The sequence below is a fragment of the Ornithorhynchus anatinus genome, chromosome 1, assembly GCF_004115215.2.
Source record: "Ornithorhynchus anatinus isolate Pmale09 chromosome 1, mOrnAna1.pri.v4, whole genome shotgun sequence".
Classification (NCBI taxonomy): domain Eukaryota; kingdom Metazoa; phylum Chordata; class Mammalia; order Monotremata; family Ornithorhynchidae; genus Ornithorhynchus; species Ornithorhynchus anatinus.
In genome coordinates this window covers 185,554,912-185,574,261 of record NC_041728.1, presented here as the reverse complement: position 1 = coordinate 185,574,261, position 19,350 = coordinate 185,554,912, and the positions used below count along the sequence as shown (strand labels likewise).

At 55.0% G+C, this 19,350-nt stretch overlaps 1 protein-coding gene across 1 annotated transcript in view; it reads right to left on the bottom strand.

Moving 5' to 3' along the window:
* MYLK (myosin light chain kinase) overlaps positions 1-19,350 on the bottom strand; it is a gene marked incomplete at its 3' end in the record, with an annotated part of 124,641 nt that overhangs the window by 96,641 nt on the left and 8,650 nt on the right. Inside the window, exon 2 of the mRNA XM_029061799.2 lies at positions 10,979-11,147. Coding sequence (XP_028917632.1) covers positions 10,979-11,147 — 169 coding nt within the window. The remainder of the gene's footprint in view (positions 1-10,978; positions 11,148-19,350) is intronic.

Here is a 19,350-nt window from a genome sequence, read left to right as displayed (position 1 = left end):
AATGTTTGTAAAGTACAGAATTCAGTACTACTATTATTATTGGAAAGTAAAATAAAAGTGACACATTTCTTGTGCACAAGAAGTTCACACTCTCAACAGGGGAGACAAACACAAATATTTACAAGCGGTCACAATAAATGCTTGAGTAGACAAACACACAGGCCCACACTCATGAGTGCTGAGGAGGCTGTAGATGAGTTCGCAAGAGCTGCAACTGGCAGAAGGGATGAAGTGGCTCAGGGTTCTGGGAAATCAATCAGGAAAGCTTGTTGGAAGAGGAGAGATTTTAGGAAGGATTTGAAGGTGGGGAGAGTTGTGGTCTGTCTGATGTGGGGAGGGAGGGAAATTCAGGCTGAGGGAGCGCCGTAAGCCAGGGGAATGGAGGCGGGAGAGGCAAGAGCCAGAGGTGGCTGGGAGGGTGGATGGAGAGAGCAGAGCCAGTAAGATGGGGTTAGTGGGAGAAGAGAGTGGAGGGCTCAGGTGGGGCTGGCTCTGGGAGAATCTTGAGATCAGTTGCCTTGAGATTGAGGTGGGAAAGTTCATTCACTCATTCAATAGTATTTATTGAGCATTTACTTTGTGCAGAGCACTGTACTAAGTGCTTAGAATGTACAATAGGAGTGGATTTAGAGGGAAAGACAAGTTCTGTTTGGGGCATGTTAAATTTGAGGTGGCGGGGAGGTCTAGGGGACATCCAGGTGGAGGGGCATGTTAAATTTGAGGTGGCGGGGAGGTCTAGGGGACATCCAGGTGGAGAGGCCATTGAGACAGGAGAAGACATGGGGATGCAGGTTCATTCATTCATTCAATCATATTTATTGAGTGCTTACTGTGTGCAAAGCACTGTACTAAGTGCTTGGAAGAGTACCCTATAACAGACACATTCACTGCCCACAATGTGCTCATAGTTTAGAGGAGACAGACATTAATATACATAAGTAAAATATAGATATATACAGATATATAGATATAGATATGTGCTGTGGGAATGGGAGGGAGGATGAATGAAGGGAGCAAGTCAGGGTGACGCAAAGGGAGTGGGAGAAGAGGAGAGGAGGGCTTAGTCAGGGAAGGCTTCTTGGAAGAGATGTGCCTTTGATAAGGCTTTGAAGTGGGGAAAAGAAATTTTCTGTCTGATATTAGGAGGAAGGGTGTTCCAGGCCAAAGGAAGAATGTGAATTAGTACAGTACAAAGCGTTTAGTCAAGTCCTGTGCACATAGTAAGCGCTCAATAAATACCACTGAATGAACGTGGGTGAGAAGTCGGCAGCGAGATAGATGAGACAGTGAGAAGTTTAGCAGTAGAAGATCGAAGTGTGCGGCCTGGGTTGTAATATGAGAGTACAGAGGTGAGGTAGGAAGGGGCAAGCTGATGGAGGGCTTTAAAGCCAATGGTGAGGAGTTTTTGTCTAATAAGGAGATGGATGGACAACTACAGGAGTTTTTGAGGAGTGGGGTGACATGTCCTGAACGTTTCTGTAGAAAAATGATGGGGCAGCAGAATGGAGTATGGACTGGAGTGGGGAGAGACAGAAGGCAAGGAGGTCAGCAAGGAGGCTGGTACAATAATCACGGCAGGATAGGATAAGTGCTTGGATTAATGTGGTAGCAGTTTGAACAGAGAGGAAGGGGCAGATTTTGGCGATGTTGTGAAGATAGAACTGACAGGATTTAGTGATGGCTTGAATGTGTGGGTGGAACGAGAGAGAGAGGAGTCAAGGATAATGCCAAGGTTACAGGCTTGTGAGACAGGAAGGATGATGGTGCTGTCAACAGTGGTGGGAAAGTGAGCGGGAGGAAAGGGTTTGTATGGGAAGATAAAAAGTTCAGTTTTAGCCATATTGTTTGAGGTGACCAAAGGACATCCAAGTAGAGATGTCTTGAAGGCAGGAGGAAATGCAAGACTACAAAGAGGGAGAGAGATCAGGGTTGGAGATGTAGATTTGGGTGTCATCGGCATAGAGGTGATGGTTGAAGCCATGTGATCAAATGAGTTTTCCAAGGGAGTGGATGTAGATGGAGAAAAGAAGGGGACCCAGAACTGAACCTTGAGGGACCCTCACAGTTTGGAGATGGGAGGCAGAGGAGGAGCCCACAAAAGAGACTGAGAATGAGTGGCCAGAGAGATAAGATTAGAACCAGGAGAGGACAGTGTCAGTGAAGCTGAGTTTGGCTGTTTCCAGGAGATGGGAGTGGTCGACAGTGTCAAAGGCAGCTGAGAAATTGGGGAGGAGTAGGATAGAGTAGAGGCCATTCGATTTGACAAGAAGGAGATCACTGATGACCTTTGAAGAGGGTCGTTTTTGTGGAGTGAAGCCAGATCGGAGGGGCTCAAGGAGGGAATTGGAGAGGAACTTGAGGCAGTGGGTGTAGACAGCTCGCTCAAGGATTTTGGAGAGGAATGGGAGGAGGGAGATGGGGTGTTAACTGGAGGGAGCTGTGGGGTTAAGGGAGGGGTGTTTTTACGATAGGGGTAACATGGGCATGTTTAAAAGTAGTGGGGGAGAAGCCATTGGAGATTGAACAATTGAAGATGGCAGTTAGGGAGGGTGCAAATGTTTTGATGAGGTGCCAAGGTATGGGGTCAGATGCAAAGGTGGAGGGGGTGGATTTTGAGAGAAGACGGGAAGTCTCCTTTAGAGATACTGATGGGAAATATGGGGGAGTTAAAGGGGCAGGAGAGGGGAGGGATTGGAGAGGGGCAGGGGAGATTTTCGGGAAATCACTTCTGATAGTGTCAGGTGAAATGAAAAGTTGGAGCTAGAGAGGGAGAAGAGGGAATCGTCCGTGAAGAGGTGAGGCTGTGAGGGAGGATGAGTTCACTGAGAGAGCAAGTGGAGAGGGAGGAGAGCAGGGGACGCAGGGAAGAGCCTTGGGGAACACCCACGGTGAGAGGATGAGGCAGAGCCAGAGAACCAGACTGAGCAGGAGCAGTTGGAGAGGAAAGAGGGGTCCCTCAGGGAGCTCACACACTAAAACTAAGGGAGGGGAGATGAGGCTGGCAACAGGCACACCAGGAAGGGCAAAACAATACAAACACAAAAACAACATAAAAGACAAGGATAGCAACATATATAGCTGAGACTAGAATCAGGACACACATACATATATGTACTTATATTAATGTCTGTCTTCCCCTCTAGGCTGTAAGATCATTGTGGGCAGGGAATATATCTGTTACACTGTACTTTCCCAGGCACTTAGACAGTGCTCTGCACACAGTAAGCATTCAATAAATACAACTGTCTGACACACACAGTTTCCATTGGTTTGAGGTCTATGGGGTACAATGGGTTAAGCTGAGCAGGGAAACAGTAAAGGATGATAGGTGAGAGGCAGTGTTGCACAGTGGAGAGAGCCCCAGTTTGAGAGTCAGAGGGTCTGGCTTTTCATCCTGCCTCCACCATTTACCTACTGTGTCACCTTGGGCAAGTCATTTCAGTTCTCTGTGCCTCAGTTCCCTCATCTGCAAAATAGGGGACTGTGAGCCTCATGTAATAATAATAATAATGTTGGTATTTGTTAAGCGCTTACTATGTGCCGAGCACTGTTCTAAGCGCTGGGGTAGACATAGGGGAATCAGGATGTCCCACGTGGGGCTCACAGTCTCAATCCCCATTTTACAGATGAGGTAACTGAGGCACAGAGAAGTTAAGTGACTTGCCCACAGTCACACAGCTGACAAGTGGCAGAGTGAGACTTGATACCCAAATCTACATCTCCCCTGTTCTCTCTCTCTCCCTCCAGGCTCACATCTCCTCCTGCCTTCAGGACATCTCCACCTGGATGTCCTTCTGCCACCTAAAACTCAACATGTCCAAGACTGAGCTCCTTATCTTCTCTCCCAAACCCTGTCCTCTCCCTGACTTTCCCGTCACTGTGGATGGCACGACCATCCTTCCCGTCTCATAAGCCAGCAACCTTGGTGTCATCCTTGACTCCGCTCTCTCATTCACCCCACATATCCAATCCGTCACCAAAAACTGCCAAAAACCGTTGTCAGCTTCACAACATCGTCAAGATCCGGCCTTTCCTCTCCATCCAAACCGTTATCTTGTTAGTACTTTCACTCACCATATCCCAACTGGATTACTGCATCAGCACCCTTTCTGATCTCCCAACCTCCTGTCTTTCCCCACTTCAGTCTATACTTCACTCTGCTACCCAGATTATCTTTCTACAGAAACGCTCTGGGTATGTCACCCCCTCCTCAAAAATCTCCAGTGGTTGCCTATCAACCTTCATATCAAGCAAAAACTTCTCCCTATTGGCTTCAAAGCTCTCTATCACCTTGCCCCCTCCCACCTCATCTCCCTTCTCTCCTACAGCCCAGCCCGCACACTCCACTCTTCTGCTGCTAACCTCCTCACTGGGCCTCGTTCTCGCCTGTCCCGCAGTCACCCCTGGCCCAACGTCCTACCTCTGGCCTGGAATGCTCTCCCTCCTCGCAGCTGCCAAACTAGCACACTTCCCCCCTTCAAAGCCCTACTGAAAGCTCACCTCCTCCAGGAGGCCTTCCTAGACTGAACCCCTCTGTTCCTCTGCTCCTCCTCCCCTCCCCCATTGCCCCAAGTCCCTCTTCTGCTCTAGTCACCTCCCCACCCCACCCCACAGCATTTGTGTATATGTACATATTATTATTCTTTTTATTTAATATGTATACATATCTATAATTCTATTTATTTATATTGATGCTATTGATGCCTGTCTACTTCTTTTGTTTTGTGGTCTGTCTCCCCACCTTCTAGACTATGAGCTCGCTGTTGGGTAGGGATTGTCTCCATCTGTTGCCAAATTGTACTTTCCAAGTGTTTAATACAGTCCGCCCTCTTCTCTCCATACAAACTGCTACCTTGTTGGTACAATCTCTCATCATATCCTGACTGGATTACTGTATCAGCATTCTTTCTGATCTCCCAACCTCCTGTGTCTCCCTGCTTCAGTCTATACTTCACTCTGCTGCCCATCACCTCCACAGCTGGAACCCAGAGACCTTGTGCTACTCTCCTACTGCAACGCAGCCCTCACACTTCGTTCCTCTGATGCTAACCTTCTCATTGTACCTCGATCTCAGTCATTCAATAGTATTTATTGAGCGCTTACTGTATTCAGAGCACTGTACTAAGCGCTTGAAATGTACAATTTGGCAACAGATCTATCTTGCTACTGAATCTCTCACCCACACCGGAATACCTTTCCTCCTCATATCCAACAGGCAATTTCTCTCCCCACCTTCAAAACCTTACTGAAGGCACACCTCCTCCAAGAGGCCTTCCCTGATTAAGACCTCCTATCTTCTTCTCCCACTCCCTTCTCAGTTGCCCTGACTTGCTCCCTTTATTCATCCCTCCTCCCAGCCCCGCAGCACTTATGTATATATATGTTTATGTCTGTAATTTATTTACTTACATAACATATCTGTAATTTATTTACTTACACTAATGTCTGAACTGTAAGCTCATTGTGGACAAGGAATGTGTTTATTGTAATACTGTATTCTCCCAAGCACTTAGTTCAGTGCTCTGCGCACAGTAAGTGCTCAATAAATTCGACTGACTGACTGATGTTGACCCCATTGCCCCCACAGCCAGAGCCCGGTGATTTCAGCCCCATCATCTCCACAGCCAGACCCTGAGGACCCCAGCCCCAGTGGTCCCCACAGCCGGGACCCACAACCGGGACCCACGAGACCCTTCATCCCACATGTGGAACCCAGAGAACTCGGCCCATCGCCCCCACAGCCAGGATCGGGAACACCGGCCCCATCGCCCCCCGTGTGCAAAGTGTTAATGCACAAGCAGCTGAATTCCTGGATAATTTTTGCTGTGGAGACTGCCCTGCCCTACCATGCCCCTGGAGACCCAGGCCCTGGTGGAGGATTGCTGCCGTCCCTGGGGGCCGTGGGGCTGCACTCAGTACAGTGTTCTGCACACATTAAGCACTCAAAAAATATGATAGAATGAATGAAGGCTTGTCTGCTCAGCAGCCCCCACCCCCCACCCCCAGGGAAGCGGGTGATTGGCTGAGGACTCCTTGGACCCCACAATGTGGGAAGTGTGTAGGGCCAGGGAGGGGGGTGGCAGTGCATGCCAGGGTGTGGCCGGAGGGGATGAATGTGGGCAGGGGTGGAGGCTCGGGGGGCGGGGGAGGGGGACTCATCCCATCCACGAGACACATTGAAAGCAGATTTCTCCTTAATGACTTGAGCATGAAAAATCCTTCTGGCCAGCATCTGGCAATGAGGGGACATGGTGGAGTTGGGAAGAGGGAACAGAGAAGACAGGGTAGGGGACATGGGAAATGAGGGGGTCCAGCATGGCTCAGTGACTTGCCCAGAGTCACCCAACTGACCAGGGTCAGTGCCGGGACTAGAACCCAAGCCTCCTGCATCCCCATTCTGTGCTCTTCCCACTAGGCCACACGGACCCCTATCTTGTATACCTGAAAGCCTGACAGGGGCTGCCCTCTCTAGCCAAACCAGTGCCCACTTCCCAGTCAATCAATGGTATTTGCTCAGTGCTCACTGTGGGCAGAGCACAGTACAATGTAGTAGATAGAGCATGAGCCTGGGACTCATAAGGTTCTAATCCCGACTCTACCACTTGTCTAATGTGTGACCTTGGACAACCCACTTCACTTCTCTGTACCTCAATTTCCTTATCTATAAAAAATGGGGATTAAGAGTGCGAGCCCAGTGTGGGACAGTGACAGTGTCCAAACTGATTAACTTGGATCTATCCCAGCACTTAGAAAAGTGCTTGGCACATAGTAAGCGCTTAACAAGTACTATCATTATTATTATTATTCTCCTCAGATGGGCCCCAGCCCACCCCCCTCCCCCTCCCCCAGCCCACTGTGCCCTCCCTACTCCTCTTCTTCCCAAACTGGGCACCGAGAAGACAGGTCCAGACCAGGGAACAGCCCATAGGAGAGCCCAAGCCAGTTGAACAGTCCTCTAGATGGGTATTATGTGCCAAGCACTGAACTAAGCACTCTGGTAGGCACAGGAGAATCAGGTTGGTTAGTGTCTCTGTCCCACAGTCCAAGGATGAGGGAGAACAGGTATTTAATCCCATTTTTACAGATGAGGGAACTGTGTGCAAGGTCACACAGCAGACAAGTGGTCGAGCAGGATTAGAAAATAAAAATAAATTATGATATTTGTTAAGTGCTTATGATGTGCCAAGCACTGTTATGAACACTGGGCAAGATTCTAGGTAATCAGGTTAGACACAGTCCCTGACCCACATAATAATGTTGGTATTTGTTAAGTGCTTACTATGAGCAGAGCACTGTTCTAAGTGCTGGGGGAGATTCAGGGTAACATGGGCTTCACATTCTCAATCCCCATTTTACAGATAAGGTAACAAACACAGAGGAAGTGAAGTGACTTGCCCAAGGTCACAAAGTAGACAAGTGGCAGAGCCAGGATTAGAACCCATGACTTCTGACTCCCAAACCTGTGCTCTTGCCACTAGGCCATGCTCATCCTTGGACTCCCAGGCCTGAGCTCTTTCCAGTAAGCCGTACTGCTCCTGAGAGGGGAGGGAGTAACAGCAGAAATGATCCATCTCAATCTCCAACTCAGCTGGCTCCCCACTTCCCCATCCCCCCAATCCTTTATCTCATCTCTCCTCTTCCCTCTTTCCCCACCCTCCACCTCTTCCCCCTTAATAATAATAATAACAATTTTAAAACTAATTGTGGTATTTGTTAAGCCCTTATTATGTGCCAAGTACTGTTCTAAGTGCTGGGGTAGAAACAAGGTAATCAGGCTCCTCTCACCCCCATCCACCTCTTCACCCCCTTCCCCTTATTCACCCCTGGTTCCTCACTCCCCTTTTCCACTCCCTTTCCCGACCTCAGCCCATCTCCCACCTCCTCACCCCAACACTTCTTTCCCCTCCTCCAACTCTTCACCCCCTTCCGACCTCCCATCCTCCTCCCTGCCTCCTCAGCCTTCCTCCTCCCCCACCTCCTCTCCACCAACTTCAGGCCCCTGCCCTGTGTTCAGGGGTTGAGGACTGAGGATGGTACAGTCTGGGTGGCCCAGGGCCCACCAGATGACCCCAGGTGGGCATCCAGCCTGCATCCTCAATGTCAACCAGGCAATCTGCTTCCCGTTACCCTGCTGCCGGGGGAGCCCAGCCCCCCCAACTGTCCCCAAAGAACCAGGCCTCGCCCCATTGCTGGGAGCCTTCTTCTTCAACCCCCACCCTCACCCTGGGCTAGGAGTGGTGAGGTGAGCACTGTTGTGGCAATGAGGGAGTACTGTGGGAGCTGGGGCGGGGGGAAGGAGCACTTTCAGCCCTGCCGGCTGGGGCTGTCGAGGAGCCAGTCCTGTGGCTACCGGGGAGGGAAGGGATGGGAAAGGGTCAGGGGCACAGGGAGCGACCCGGAGACAGACATCGGACCAGAGAGCTGGAGAGAGACAGAGAGATAGGCAAATCCAGAGATGGAGAAGCCCAAGCGGAGCCAGAGAGAGGCACGTGCATGCGTCCATACAGCTGGATCCCATCTCCAGCACCCCCGGCTCCCCACCCCCCTAGCTGTGGTGACCCCGGACTCTCTGACAACCCTGCCCCCTCCCGACAGCTCCGTGGGCTCCAGGGGTTGGGGGAGGGAGGAGGGCGGACGACCTCCTCCCTGCTCACCCCGGCCTGGCCAAGGGACCCTGGACGAAGTCGGGTAAGCCCGGCATGGGAGACGGTGCAGAGGGCAGGCCGGACCGGGATCGCTGGACCCAGCCCAGGAGTCAGTCAGGTCACCAGGTCACGGTCCACCCGCGTATGGCCAGGGACAACCCGAATAACCGGGATAATAATAATTAGTATTATAGTATTTGTAAACCGCTTACTTTTAAAGCGCTGGGATATATACAAGGTCATCAGGTTATCCCACGTGGGGCTCACAGTTTTAATCTTCATTTTACAGATGGGGTAACAAGCACAGAGAAGTTAAGTGACTTGCCCAAGGTCCCACAGCAGATAAGTGACAGAGCAGGATTAGAACCCACGTCCTCAAACTCCCAAGCCCGGGCTCTTGCCACTAAGGAAGCGGAGGGGACGGGGGCGCGGTGGGGGTCAGGGGTGGTGCCAGGCTCAGACCCAGCTTGAATTGGCCAGATGTGTCTGGCCCTTGGGACCACAGGTGGAGCCAGCTGGACCGCCAGCTATTCCGGGGAGGGGGTGGGGGTGCTTGCGGACAGCGCTCCCACCCCGGGCAGGGGGCGGGAAGGGGGGGGGAGGAGCTGGGAGAGGGGCCGGATGGCGGACAGTCGGACAGACGGCTGGACAGATGGGAGGCCGGAGAGAGCCAGGGAGCGGCCGCCCAGCGGAAAGGGGACAGGGACTGCAGGACTCGGTGGGGCTGGGGTCTCCAGCCGGAAGGCTGCGGCCAAAGAGCCGCCCCCCACACTAGCCCCCAGCCCTTCCTTGGGCTTCTTCACATCCTGAGGATTTGGGAGGGGGGGAGGAAGAGGGGACAGCAACGATCCTCAGTCCAGGCCAAAGCCAGCGTTGGAACCCAGGCAGCTCTCCCAGTCTCCCCATTGACCCTGGGGCCGCTGCCAAAGGCCACGGATGGTCCAGGGGACCACGGACTGGACCAGAGCGGACCCACCTCGTGCCGGGGGGAGGACCGGCCGAGCTCGCCCACAGAAGCCTCGGGGGGGTGTTCATCTGCGCCCCGCTACATCTTTCCCGGGAGCGCCCCCCGCCCACCGTCCTCTCCTCCCCTTCAAAGCCTTACAGAATTCATTCATTCATTCATTCAATCGTATTAATTGAATGCTTACTGGGTGCAGAGCACTGCACTAAGGGCTTGGAATGCGCAATTTGGCAACAGAGACAATCCCTTCCCAACATGGGCTCACAGTCTGAAAGGGGGAGACAGACAGGAAAACAAAACAAGTAGTCACGCACATCTCCTCCAAGAGGCCTTCCCTGACTAAGCCCTCCCTTCCTCTTCTCCCACCCTCTTCTGCGTCGCCCTGGCTTGCTCCCTTTATTCATCCCCTCCCCACTCCCGCCCCATAACACTTACGTCCAAATCTGTCATTTATTTATTTATTCATTTATTTATATGAATGACCACGTCCCCCTCTAGAGTGTCAGCTCGTTGTAGGCAGGGAATGTGTCTGATTATTGTTACACTGTACTCTCCCAGGTTCTCAGTACACTGCTCTGCACACAGTAAGCGCTCAGTAAATACGATTGACCGATGACGCCCCTCCCCCTCGGACACTCTCCCAAACTCGGACATCCCCCTGCCCCCCCGGACACGCCCTACCCCCTCAGGCCTGCCCCCCAACTAGGCCATCCCCATTCACTTTTGCCCACCCCGCCCTGCTTGGACACCTGACTGCACGCAGACACCTCGCCTGCTGAGGTCCAGGTTACTGACAGCCAGGCCCAGGAGAGAGGGAGCTCAGCTTCTGACTGGAGCTGCCTTCAGGAAGGCCACCAGGATTGACACTGGCTGGGAGGAGAGGTCCAGGATCTGGAGGGGGACGCTTCTCGGTTGAACTGCTGTCCCAGCTCATCTACATCTTGCTTATCGACCCCTGCCCATCCCCCGGCCCACCGTTTCTGCATCTGCACATCCCTCCGCCCTCCCAATACCCACCCTCACCCTGCCTGTAGACCACTGCCCACACCCTCTGCCGTCCCCGCCCCTCTATTCCCGAGTCCTCCATCCTCTGCCCATACCCTCTGCCCAACCTCCCACCTCCCCTGCCCGCCCACCCACCCCTGCCCACTCCCTCTAGCCACTCCACCTATCTGCTCCTCACGTTCCCACCCCCTGGCCCCTAACCTATCCATGCCCTCTGTCCACCCACCGCTTGCTCTCTGCCACTCTTGCCTGCCATGGCCTGCCTTACCCATCATCTGACCTACTCAACCTCTGCCCGCCACTGACAGCCCCCTCCCATCTGACCACCTCCCACCCTCCGAAACCTGCCCACCGTGGTGCTCACCTTGCCTTCAAAGCGGGCGGTGCTCCCCTCGGGCACGCAGAGGTTCCTGGGGGGCAGCGTAAAGGTAGGGGCTTCCCCTGGCGGGGCAGAGGGCTCCGGGGTCAGGGGGCCTTTGGAGACACACGTGGCAGAGACCAGTCTTACGTCGGCCATGGTTACAGTGGGGCTGCTGGGAGAGGGGTTGGATTAAAGAGGTGACATTAGAGAGGACTAAGGTGCAGGGTCTCCACCGAACAGATAATTAAAATATGGTATTTGTTAAGTGCCTACAATGTGCCAGGCACTGTCCTAAGATCTGGGTTGGAGAAAAGGAAATCGGGTTGGATACAATCCCTGTCATTCATTCATTCAATAGTATTTATTGAGTGCTTACTATGTGCAGAGTGCTGTACTAAGCACTTGGAATGTACAATTCGGCAACAGATAGAGACAATCCTTGCCCAGTGACAGGCTCACAGTCTTAACGGTGGAGACAGACAGCAAAGCTAAACAGAACAAAACGAAACATGACAACATCATCAAGATAAATAGAATCAAGGAGATATACACCTCATTAACAAAATAAATAGAGTAATAAATAATATATACAAATGAGCACAGTGCTGAGGGGAGGGAAGGGGAAGAGCAGAGGGGGAGAGGGAGGAGGGGAGGGGGCACAGAGGGAAAAGTGGGGGAGGCTGGGCTCAGAGTCTCCATCCCATTTTACAGATGAGGGAAGTGAGGGCCAGAGAAGTTAAGTAACTTGCCCAAGGTCACACAGCAGACAAGTGGCAGAGTAGGGATTAGAATTCATGACCTTCTAGCTCCCAAGCCCATGCTCTATCCACTAAGCCATGCAGATGGGGCATCCGGGTTCAGAGAGGGGTAAAACTTAGTCCAAGGTCACACAGCAGGCGGGACTAGACAAAGCTGGGGACGAACACGACACGAGCCCTGTCTGCTGGATCACATACACACACACACACCCGCCGCTGCCCCAGCCCCAAGCTCAGCCCCAGCCTCAGTTGAGCCGGCTGTTGGTCCCCAGGGCTGCATGCCTAGGCTACCCAGATTCACCCTAACTGTAGAACCTGCGCCCCTCCTCCTTCTCCTCCCCCTCCTCCTCTTCCTCCTCTCGGTGGCCAGGGCGGAGGCAAAGGCCCCAGTTTACCAACCCAGCCCCCACGCCACCGCAGGGCTGTAAGTTCTTTGAGGGCAAGAATGACATCTACCAACTCTGTTACATTGCACTTTCCCAAATGTTCAGTTACAGTGCTCTGCACAAATACACGACTGATGGATGGGGATTGAACCAGAACGCGAGGGACTGTCCCCCTCCCCCGCACCAACAAGCGGACCCTGCAGAACCGGAGCCCAAGGTCCCGCCCCCGTCCCGATCTCCGCCGGTTTCCGCCCAGGAATTCGATTTCCCCGATAACTGAACAAAGAGAGGACTCTGTCTTCATCAGGGCTGGCGGTGCCAAGCTGGGAGGGTCAGGGGTGCGGTGGTGGAGGGGCTGGGGGGCAACTCATTTCACTGTCCCTCTCCCCCACTGGGCTGGCAGCTCCTTGAGGGCAGGGATGGTATCTACCAACTCTAGTGTCCTCTCCCCAGCGCTCAGCACAGTGTTCTGCACACAGAAGACTGTCAGCTCCTGGAGAGCAGGAATCATGTCTACCAACTCAGGCTCTCCAAAGTGCTCAGTACAGTGCTTTGCACACCACAGACTGTGGATAGAGCACAGAGTTGGGAGTCAGAAGGGTCATGGGTTCTAATCCCAGATCTGCAACTTGTCTGCTGTGTGACCTTGGGCAACTCACTTCATTTTTCTGAGCTTCAGTTCCCTCATCTGTAAAATAGGGATGAAGACTGTGAGCCCCACGTGGGACAATCTGATAACCTTGTATCTACCCCAGCGCTTAAAACAGTGCTCAGCACATCGCTTAACAAATACACCATTACTCATCTGTAAAATGGGGATTAAGAGTGGATCCCCAAGTGGACAGGGACTGCGTCCAGCCCGATTTCCTTGTATCCACCTCAGAGCTTAGTACAGTGCCTGGCACATAGTAAGTGCTTAACAAATATCATTATTATTATTACTAATAAGTCCTTTGAGGACAGGGCCGATATCTACCAACTCTATTCTCCTCTCCCGAGTGCTCAGTACAGTGCTCTGTACTGATTGTCAAGAGGGGTGTGAGAGGGTTTGAGGGTAGGGGCGCGCCCCACGGAGAGGAAGACTTCTCAAAGTCACCTGGACCTCCCTGCTGCGGCCTCTGCCCTCTCTCCTGCTGAAGCAACACCTGCTACTGCGCGTCCTTCTATCCTGCGCTGGACCCCCGCCCCGCCCCCTTCTCACTAACCCGGACAACGCGTGGCCCGAGAGAAGGGAGGCGGAGTCCCAACGCCGTTGATACGAACCTCCGTTATCCGGGGCGCCCGGTGACAACCCGAATTCGCGGGGCGGGGGAAGGGGGAGGCGGGGGAGCAGCTCGGAGCCTGCAGGGAGGAAGGAGGAGGAAGAAGAGGGGGAGGAGGAGGAGAAAAAAGAGGAGAAAAATTTAGGAAGAGCGGTGCCTGCGGGGCCAAACCTCCGGGGAGAGAAAGCCAGGACGGGACGGACAGGGAGGGCAGGGACGATTTTGCGTGGCTTCATCTCCAGCAAAGGTCCCGCCCCGCATCCCCCTCCCCCGTCCCCCGCCCGCCCAGGGCTCCCGGCTGCGGGTTCGAGTCTCCCCGCTCCAGGCTGGAGCAGCATCTCCCAGCTCCCGGGGGCGAGACGGGGTCCGTTAGCCCCGATCTGAGATCGAGTTCTCTCTCTTCTCTCCCTTCTCTCTCTGCGCCAGGACTCTTCGGCAGAGCGCGGGGAGGGCGGAGGGTGTCGCCCCGGGGCCCTCCGCATGCCCGTGCGCGGGGAAGGGGCGCCCACCCGCACCAAACCGGCCCCGCCCCGGCCCTCCGCCCCCAAGAAATGCCTCTCCCCCCGGGGGGCGCCCCCACCTCCGCTCGGGCCGGCTGCCCCGGAGCCCCCGTCCGTCTGTCCTCAGCGGCGGTCAGTCCGTCCGTCCGTCCGTCTCCGAACGCAGGGACCAGGAGAAGAAGGGGAGGGGTCGCGGGCGGGGCGGGGGAAGGGGAGGAGGAAAAGGGGAGGAGGAGGGCGGGGGCTGGGCGTTGTGAGAGGGGCTGGGGGCTTGGGGTTGGGGCTAGAGGGGCTGGGGCTGAGCCGGGGACTGTGCTGTCTGTACAACGGGGAGGCCGACGGGCTGAGAACTGATGATCGGCCCCAGGCCCCAGCTAGTTCTGGGTGCCCGCCTGAGCAAGGCAGGATTTTGTGCCCTCCCCGGCTTCCCATCAGAGTCCAGCGCTCAGCCCCAGCTCCTCGATGACTTCCTCAACCAAGACCCACCCATTCCCCACCCGCCCCTAGCTGCCCGACTCTCAGCGTTTTGCTCAGCCCCTCCCACCCCTTCTCCCCCTCCCCCAGTGATCTCCTTCTTGCCAAATCCAACCGGCCCCTACTCCATCCTAATCCTCCTCGGCTCTCAGCTGCCTTGGACACTGTGGACCATCCCCTTCTCCTGGGAACGTTATCCAACCTTGGCTTCACTGACTTCGACCTCTCCTGGTTCTCCTCTTATCTCTCGTTATTCTCATTCTCCCTCACAGACTCCTCCCTCGGCCTCTCAACCCCCTAACGTGGGGGTTCCTCAAGGTTCAGTTCTGGGCCCCCTTTTATTCTCCATCTACACCCACTCCCTTGGAGAACTCATTCGCTCCCATGGCTTCAACTACCAATTCTAGGCAGGTGATACCCAAATCTACTTCTCCAGCCCTGATCGCTCTTCCTCTCTGCAGTCTCACATCTCCTCCTGCCTTCAAGACATCTCTACTTGAATGTCCTCCCATAACCTCAAACTTAACATGTCTAAAAGAGAACTCCTTATTTTTCCATCCAAACCTTGTCCTCCCCCTGACTTTCCCATCAATACAGACGACACCACCATCCTTCCTGTCTCACAAGCCCGTATCCTTGAATCTCTGTCATTCCACCCACATATTCAATCCATCATCAAATCCTGTCGGTCCCACCTTCCAACATTCCTAAAATCCGCCCATTCCTCTCCATTCAAACTAATCCCGTTAATGCAGTAATCCAGGTGGGATGGGGTGAGTAATTGCATCAGCCTCCTTTGCTGACCTCCAAGTTTCCTGTCTCTCCCCATTCTAGTTCATACTTCGCTCTGCTTTCCTGGATCTTTTTCTACAAAAATGGTCAGGACTTGTCACATGCTCTCAAAAATCTCCCGGTGGGTTCCCCATCCACCTCTGTATTGAACAAAAATGCCTCATCCATTGGCTTTAAAAGCTCTCTATTATCTTGCCCGCTCCTACCTCACCTTTGCTTCTCTCCTTACAACCCAGCCAGCACACCTGGCTCCTCTAGTGTTAACCCTTCTCATGGCTCATCTCGCCTATCTCATTGCGATCCCTACCCCACTCTTCCTCTGGTTGAAATGCCCCCTCTTCAAATCTGACAGAAAATTACTCTCCCCCACTTCAAAGCCTTATTGAAGGCACGACTCCTCTAAGAGGCCTTCCCAGGCTAAGCCCCACTTTTCCTCATCTCTCAAGCCTTCTGCATCGCTTGACCTGCTCCCTTTTTCTCTTCCCCCTCCAGCCCCATAAACTTATGCACATATCTATAATTTTATTGTATGAGTCTGTCCCACCCACCCCAGACTGTAACCTATTGTCGGCAAGAAATGTCACTGTTTATTGTTGTATTGTATTTCCCAAGCGCTTTAGTAAAGTGCTCTCGCACACAGTAGGTGCTCAGTAAATACGATTGAATGAATGAATGAAATACGATTGACAGAGGAAGTGCCTGTTTCTGTCCTTCCCACTGTAGTGGGCGCGCCCCTCCCCACGGGCCCCTCCCAGCAAGTGGCACAATAATAAGTAATAATAATAATAATAATAATAATAATAATAATAATGCGCATTTGTTAAGCGCTTACTATGTGCAAAAGCACTGTTCTAAGCGCTGGAGAGGATTGAAAGGTTGATAGGTTGTCCCACGTTGGGGCTCACAGTCTTAATCCCATTTTACAGTTGAGGGACATTGAGGCAGAGAGAAGTTAAGTGACTTGCCCAAAGTCACACAGCTGATAAGCGGCGGAGCTGCGAATTTGAAACCCTTGACCTCTGAGTCCCCCAGGCCCGTGCTCCTTCCACTGAGCCATGCTGCTTCTCTTCACAAGGCGACCCCCACCTGCCCATCCCCAGCAGCGCAGCAGCAGCGTCCGCCACTGACCGGTGGTGGCCAGGGTGGCCACAGCGCTCTCTGAGCATAGAATTCCTATGCTCGGAGCTTCGGCATTGATGGGGCCGCCCTGATCGGCTCCTCCAAACCAGGGCCTCCCCCTTTTCTCGAGTGACATAAGAAAACACCTCCTGCATGAGACTTCTGATTCCTCTGTAATCACTGCTTACTATGTCCTTCCTACCTCTCCCATCCCCTCTAGTCTGTAAACTTGTCAGAAGGGAATAGTGTCTGTTATACTGTACTCTCCCAAGCACTTAATATAGTGCTCTGTATACCGTAAGTGCTCAGTAAATACGATTGACTGGTTGGCAGCCCCTCGAGGGCAGGGACCCTGTTTCCTCCCCTAGCGTCCAGAATAGAGAGAGAGTGTCTATGTGTTTTTCTCCCCATCAGGCTGGCAGCCCTTTGAGGGCAGGGACCTTCTTTCCTCCCCTCTGTCCTCCCCCAGTGCACAGCAGAGTCTGTCTTGGGGATTAAGACTGAGACGCATCTGGGACAACCTGAATACCTTGTATCTACCTCAGCGCTTACGACAGTGCTTGGCACCTTGTAAGCGCTTAACAAATACCACCACCATCATCATCATCTGTCTGTTTGTCCGGTCTCTCCGTCAGACCGACAGCCCGAGGACAGGGCCCGGGCCTCTTGGAGGTTCGTGCAGTCTGGGGCAAGGGCAGGGACGCTGCGGGGCGCGGCTGGGGGGGCGGAGGGTTCGTCCTCTCGCTGGGCGCCACATGGCAGCTGGAGCCGGGCCGGGCCGCGCCCGGGAGGGGAGGGGCGGGGCAGCCGCAGCTCCCCCCGACCCACCCCCGCAACCCCGCCCCCGCCTCGTGCCCTGACGTGGGCCATGGGCTGTCCTGTGCCCCAGATCGTGCGGTTCCGCCTCTGGAGCCGCTATTTATAGCAGGGCTGGAAGGAGCCCATAAAGCCGAAGGAAGGAATCTCTCGGCCCCCCGGTCCCGCCCCCATCCCCGCCCCTCTTGGTTTCCATCGAGCGCCGCTCCGCCTCGTCCGGCCCCGCGCTCCGACTCCCACCGCCCCTCCTGAGCACGTGGCTGCGCGGGGGTCGCGGGGCGCGGGGGTCGCGGGGCGCGGGGGGCGCGGGGCGCGGGGGTCGCGGGGCGCGGGGGGCGCGGGGCGCGGGGGCCCCGGGGGCTGGTAGGGTTGGGGGCGGGGAGCCTGGGGCCCGACAGGCCTGTACCCGCAGGAGCGAGGCGGGTCCCAACGGTGAGGAAGTGTCAAGAGCAGGTGCAGGGCCTCGCCCCCCGCCGGCCCAAATGTGGCTGGGAGGGAACCAGTAAACCCTAGCCTTAAGAATTATAATAATAATATTGGCTATAATATATAATATAATATTGGCTATAATAATAGTACTAGCACGTGCCAATCACTGTTCTATAGCACTGTTCTAAGACAAAAGTAATAAGGTCGTCCCACGTGAAGCTCACAGTCTTCATCCCCATTTTCCAGATGAGGTCACTGAGGCCCAGAGCAGTGAAGTGACTTGCCCAAGGTCACACAGCAGACAAGGGGCAGAGCCGGGATTAGAACCCACGTCCTCTGACTCCCAAGTCCAAGACTCCCAAGTGGAAAGTGGCTTTCCACTAACCCACGCTGCTTCTAAGAGTCCCTGTGCCCGCGGCTGCTTCTCCCGCCGTTTTCCCGGATCTCTCCCGGCCCAGGCCCAGCTCGGGCCCTGCTCCCTGGAGGGGAAGCGGACTCGGGGATGCTGACCCGCAGGTGGCTGATCCGCAGGTGGCTGACCCGCAGGCCGTTCTCCGGATGGCCTTCCAGAGGTCCAGGCCGGGTCTTCCCAGGCCTCCGCCTACAATCAATTCCGTCCCTCCACCGTCCCGCAACTGAGGTTGGTCCAGGAGGTCGCGATCGATCTTTGACGGCGGTGGGGTGGAGGGGAGGGGCGAGAGGATGGAGCGGAGGGGGATGGAGCAGGGTCCGAGGGAGGACTGAACAGGGTCACTAGCAACTTCTCAGAAAACTCTCTTTCGCCTCCCCGGCCGGAGAGTTTGCAGTCCTGGGGCCGTGGTCCATTGTCCGTGCATGAGGCGGCGGGCGGCCCGGTCAGGGGGCACCGACCAAAGGACGAACAAGCCCGGCCTTCCTGGGCCTTCGACCCTCCTCTCCTTCTCCCCGGCGCGGTCACTCACCGGCGTCCCCCGAGCTCCTGCAGGCTGCTGACCACCCCCGGGCCCGCTGCTCGGCTCCGGATCCTGCCGACCCCGCCCCAGCTGAGGGTGGAGGGTGCAGCGGTCCGGAGACCGGAGGAGGGAAAGGACGAAGCCGCTGACCCGAGGAGAAGGGGAAAGGGAGGGTCAGCTGAAGTAGGGGGCGTGGAGGGAGGGGAACCGTCTGATGCTGCAGTAAGAAGGATTGTGGTTAGAGCCGTAGTGGTGGGGGGAGATAGCGAGGACTGACCGGACCAGAGCCGGCCCCGCCATCCCCTTCCACTGTCCCCCGCCCCAGCTGCAGCAAGGCCCCGGCCGCACCGACGCGCTAAGCGGTTCACCTGCGCCCGCCCGTGGAGACCCGGAGCGGGGGAGGAGAAGTTGGGGGTGGGGGGTAGCCTCACGCGGCTCAGACAAAAGGGGTGGCGAGAGGCCGCTAGGCTGCGGGCGGGGTGGGAGGTCAGATTATTAGAATGAAAACTCTTTCAAGCGCCTTTTCCTCCGCGGATCTCCCTTGGTTCTGGGAGCTGGGGTCTTTGTCCCTTTTTCGTTTTCTGTTTTTACCGAGGAGGGAGTTGGGGCTCAGAGGAGTCCGGTGACCTGCCCGAAGTCACGGCAATCCGAGGAGGATGAGCCTCGAACCCGGGCTCTTGGGGCCGCGTTCCGTGGTGTGTTCCGCCGGGCTCGGGTTCTACCTGGAGGGCCCCACCTCCGCCTCCATCGAACCCTACCTCGGCCGGGCCCCGCCGGGTGACCCGGGACAGGCAGCGTCCTCTGCAGGATGGCACAGAAGTCTAGGCCCTAGCGGCCAGTACACTCCGGGGCGGGCAGGAAGCCTGGCTTCATCCGGAGCAAGAGAAGCAGCGCGGCTCAGTGGCAA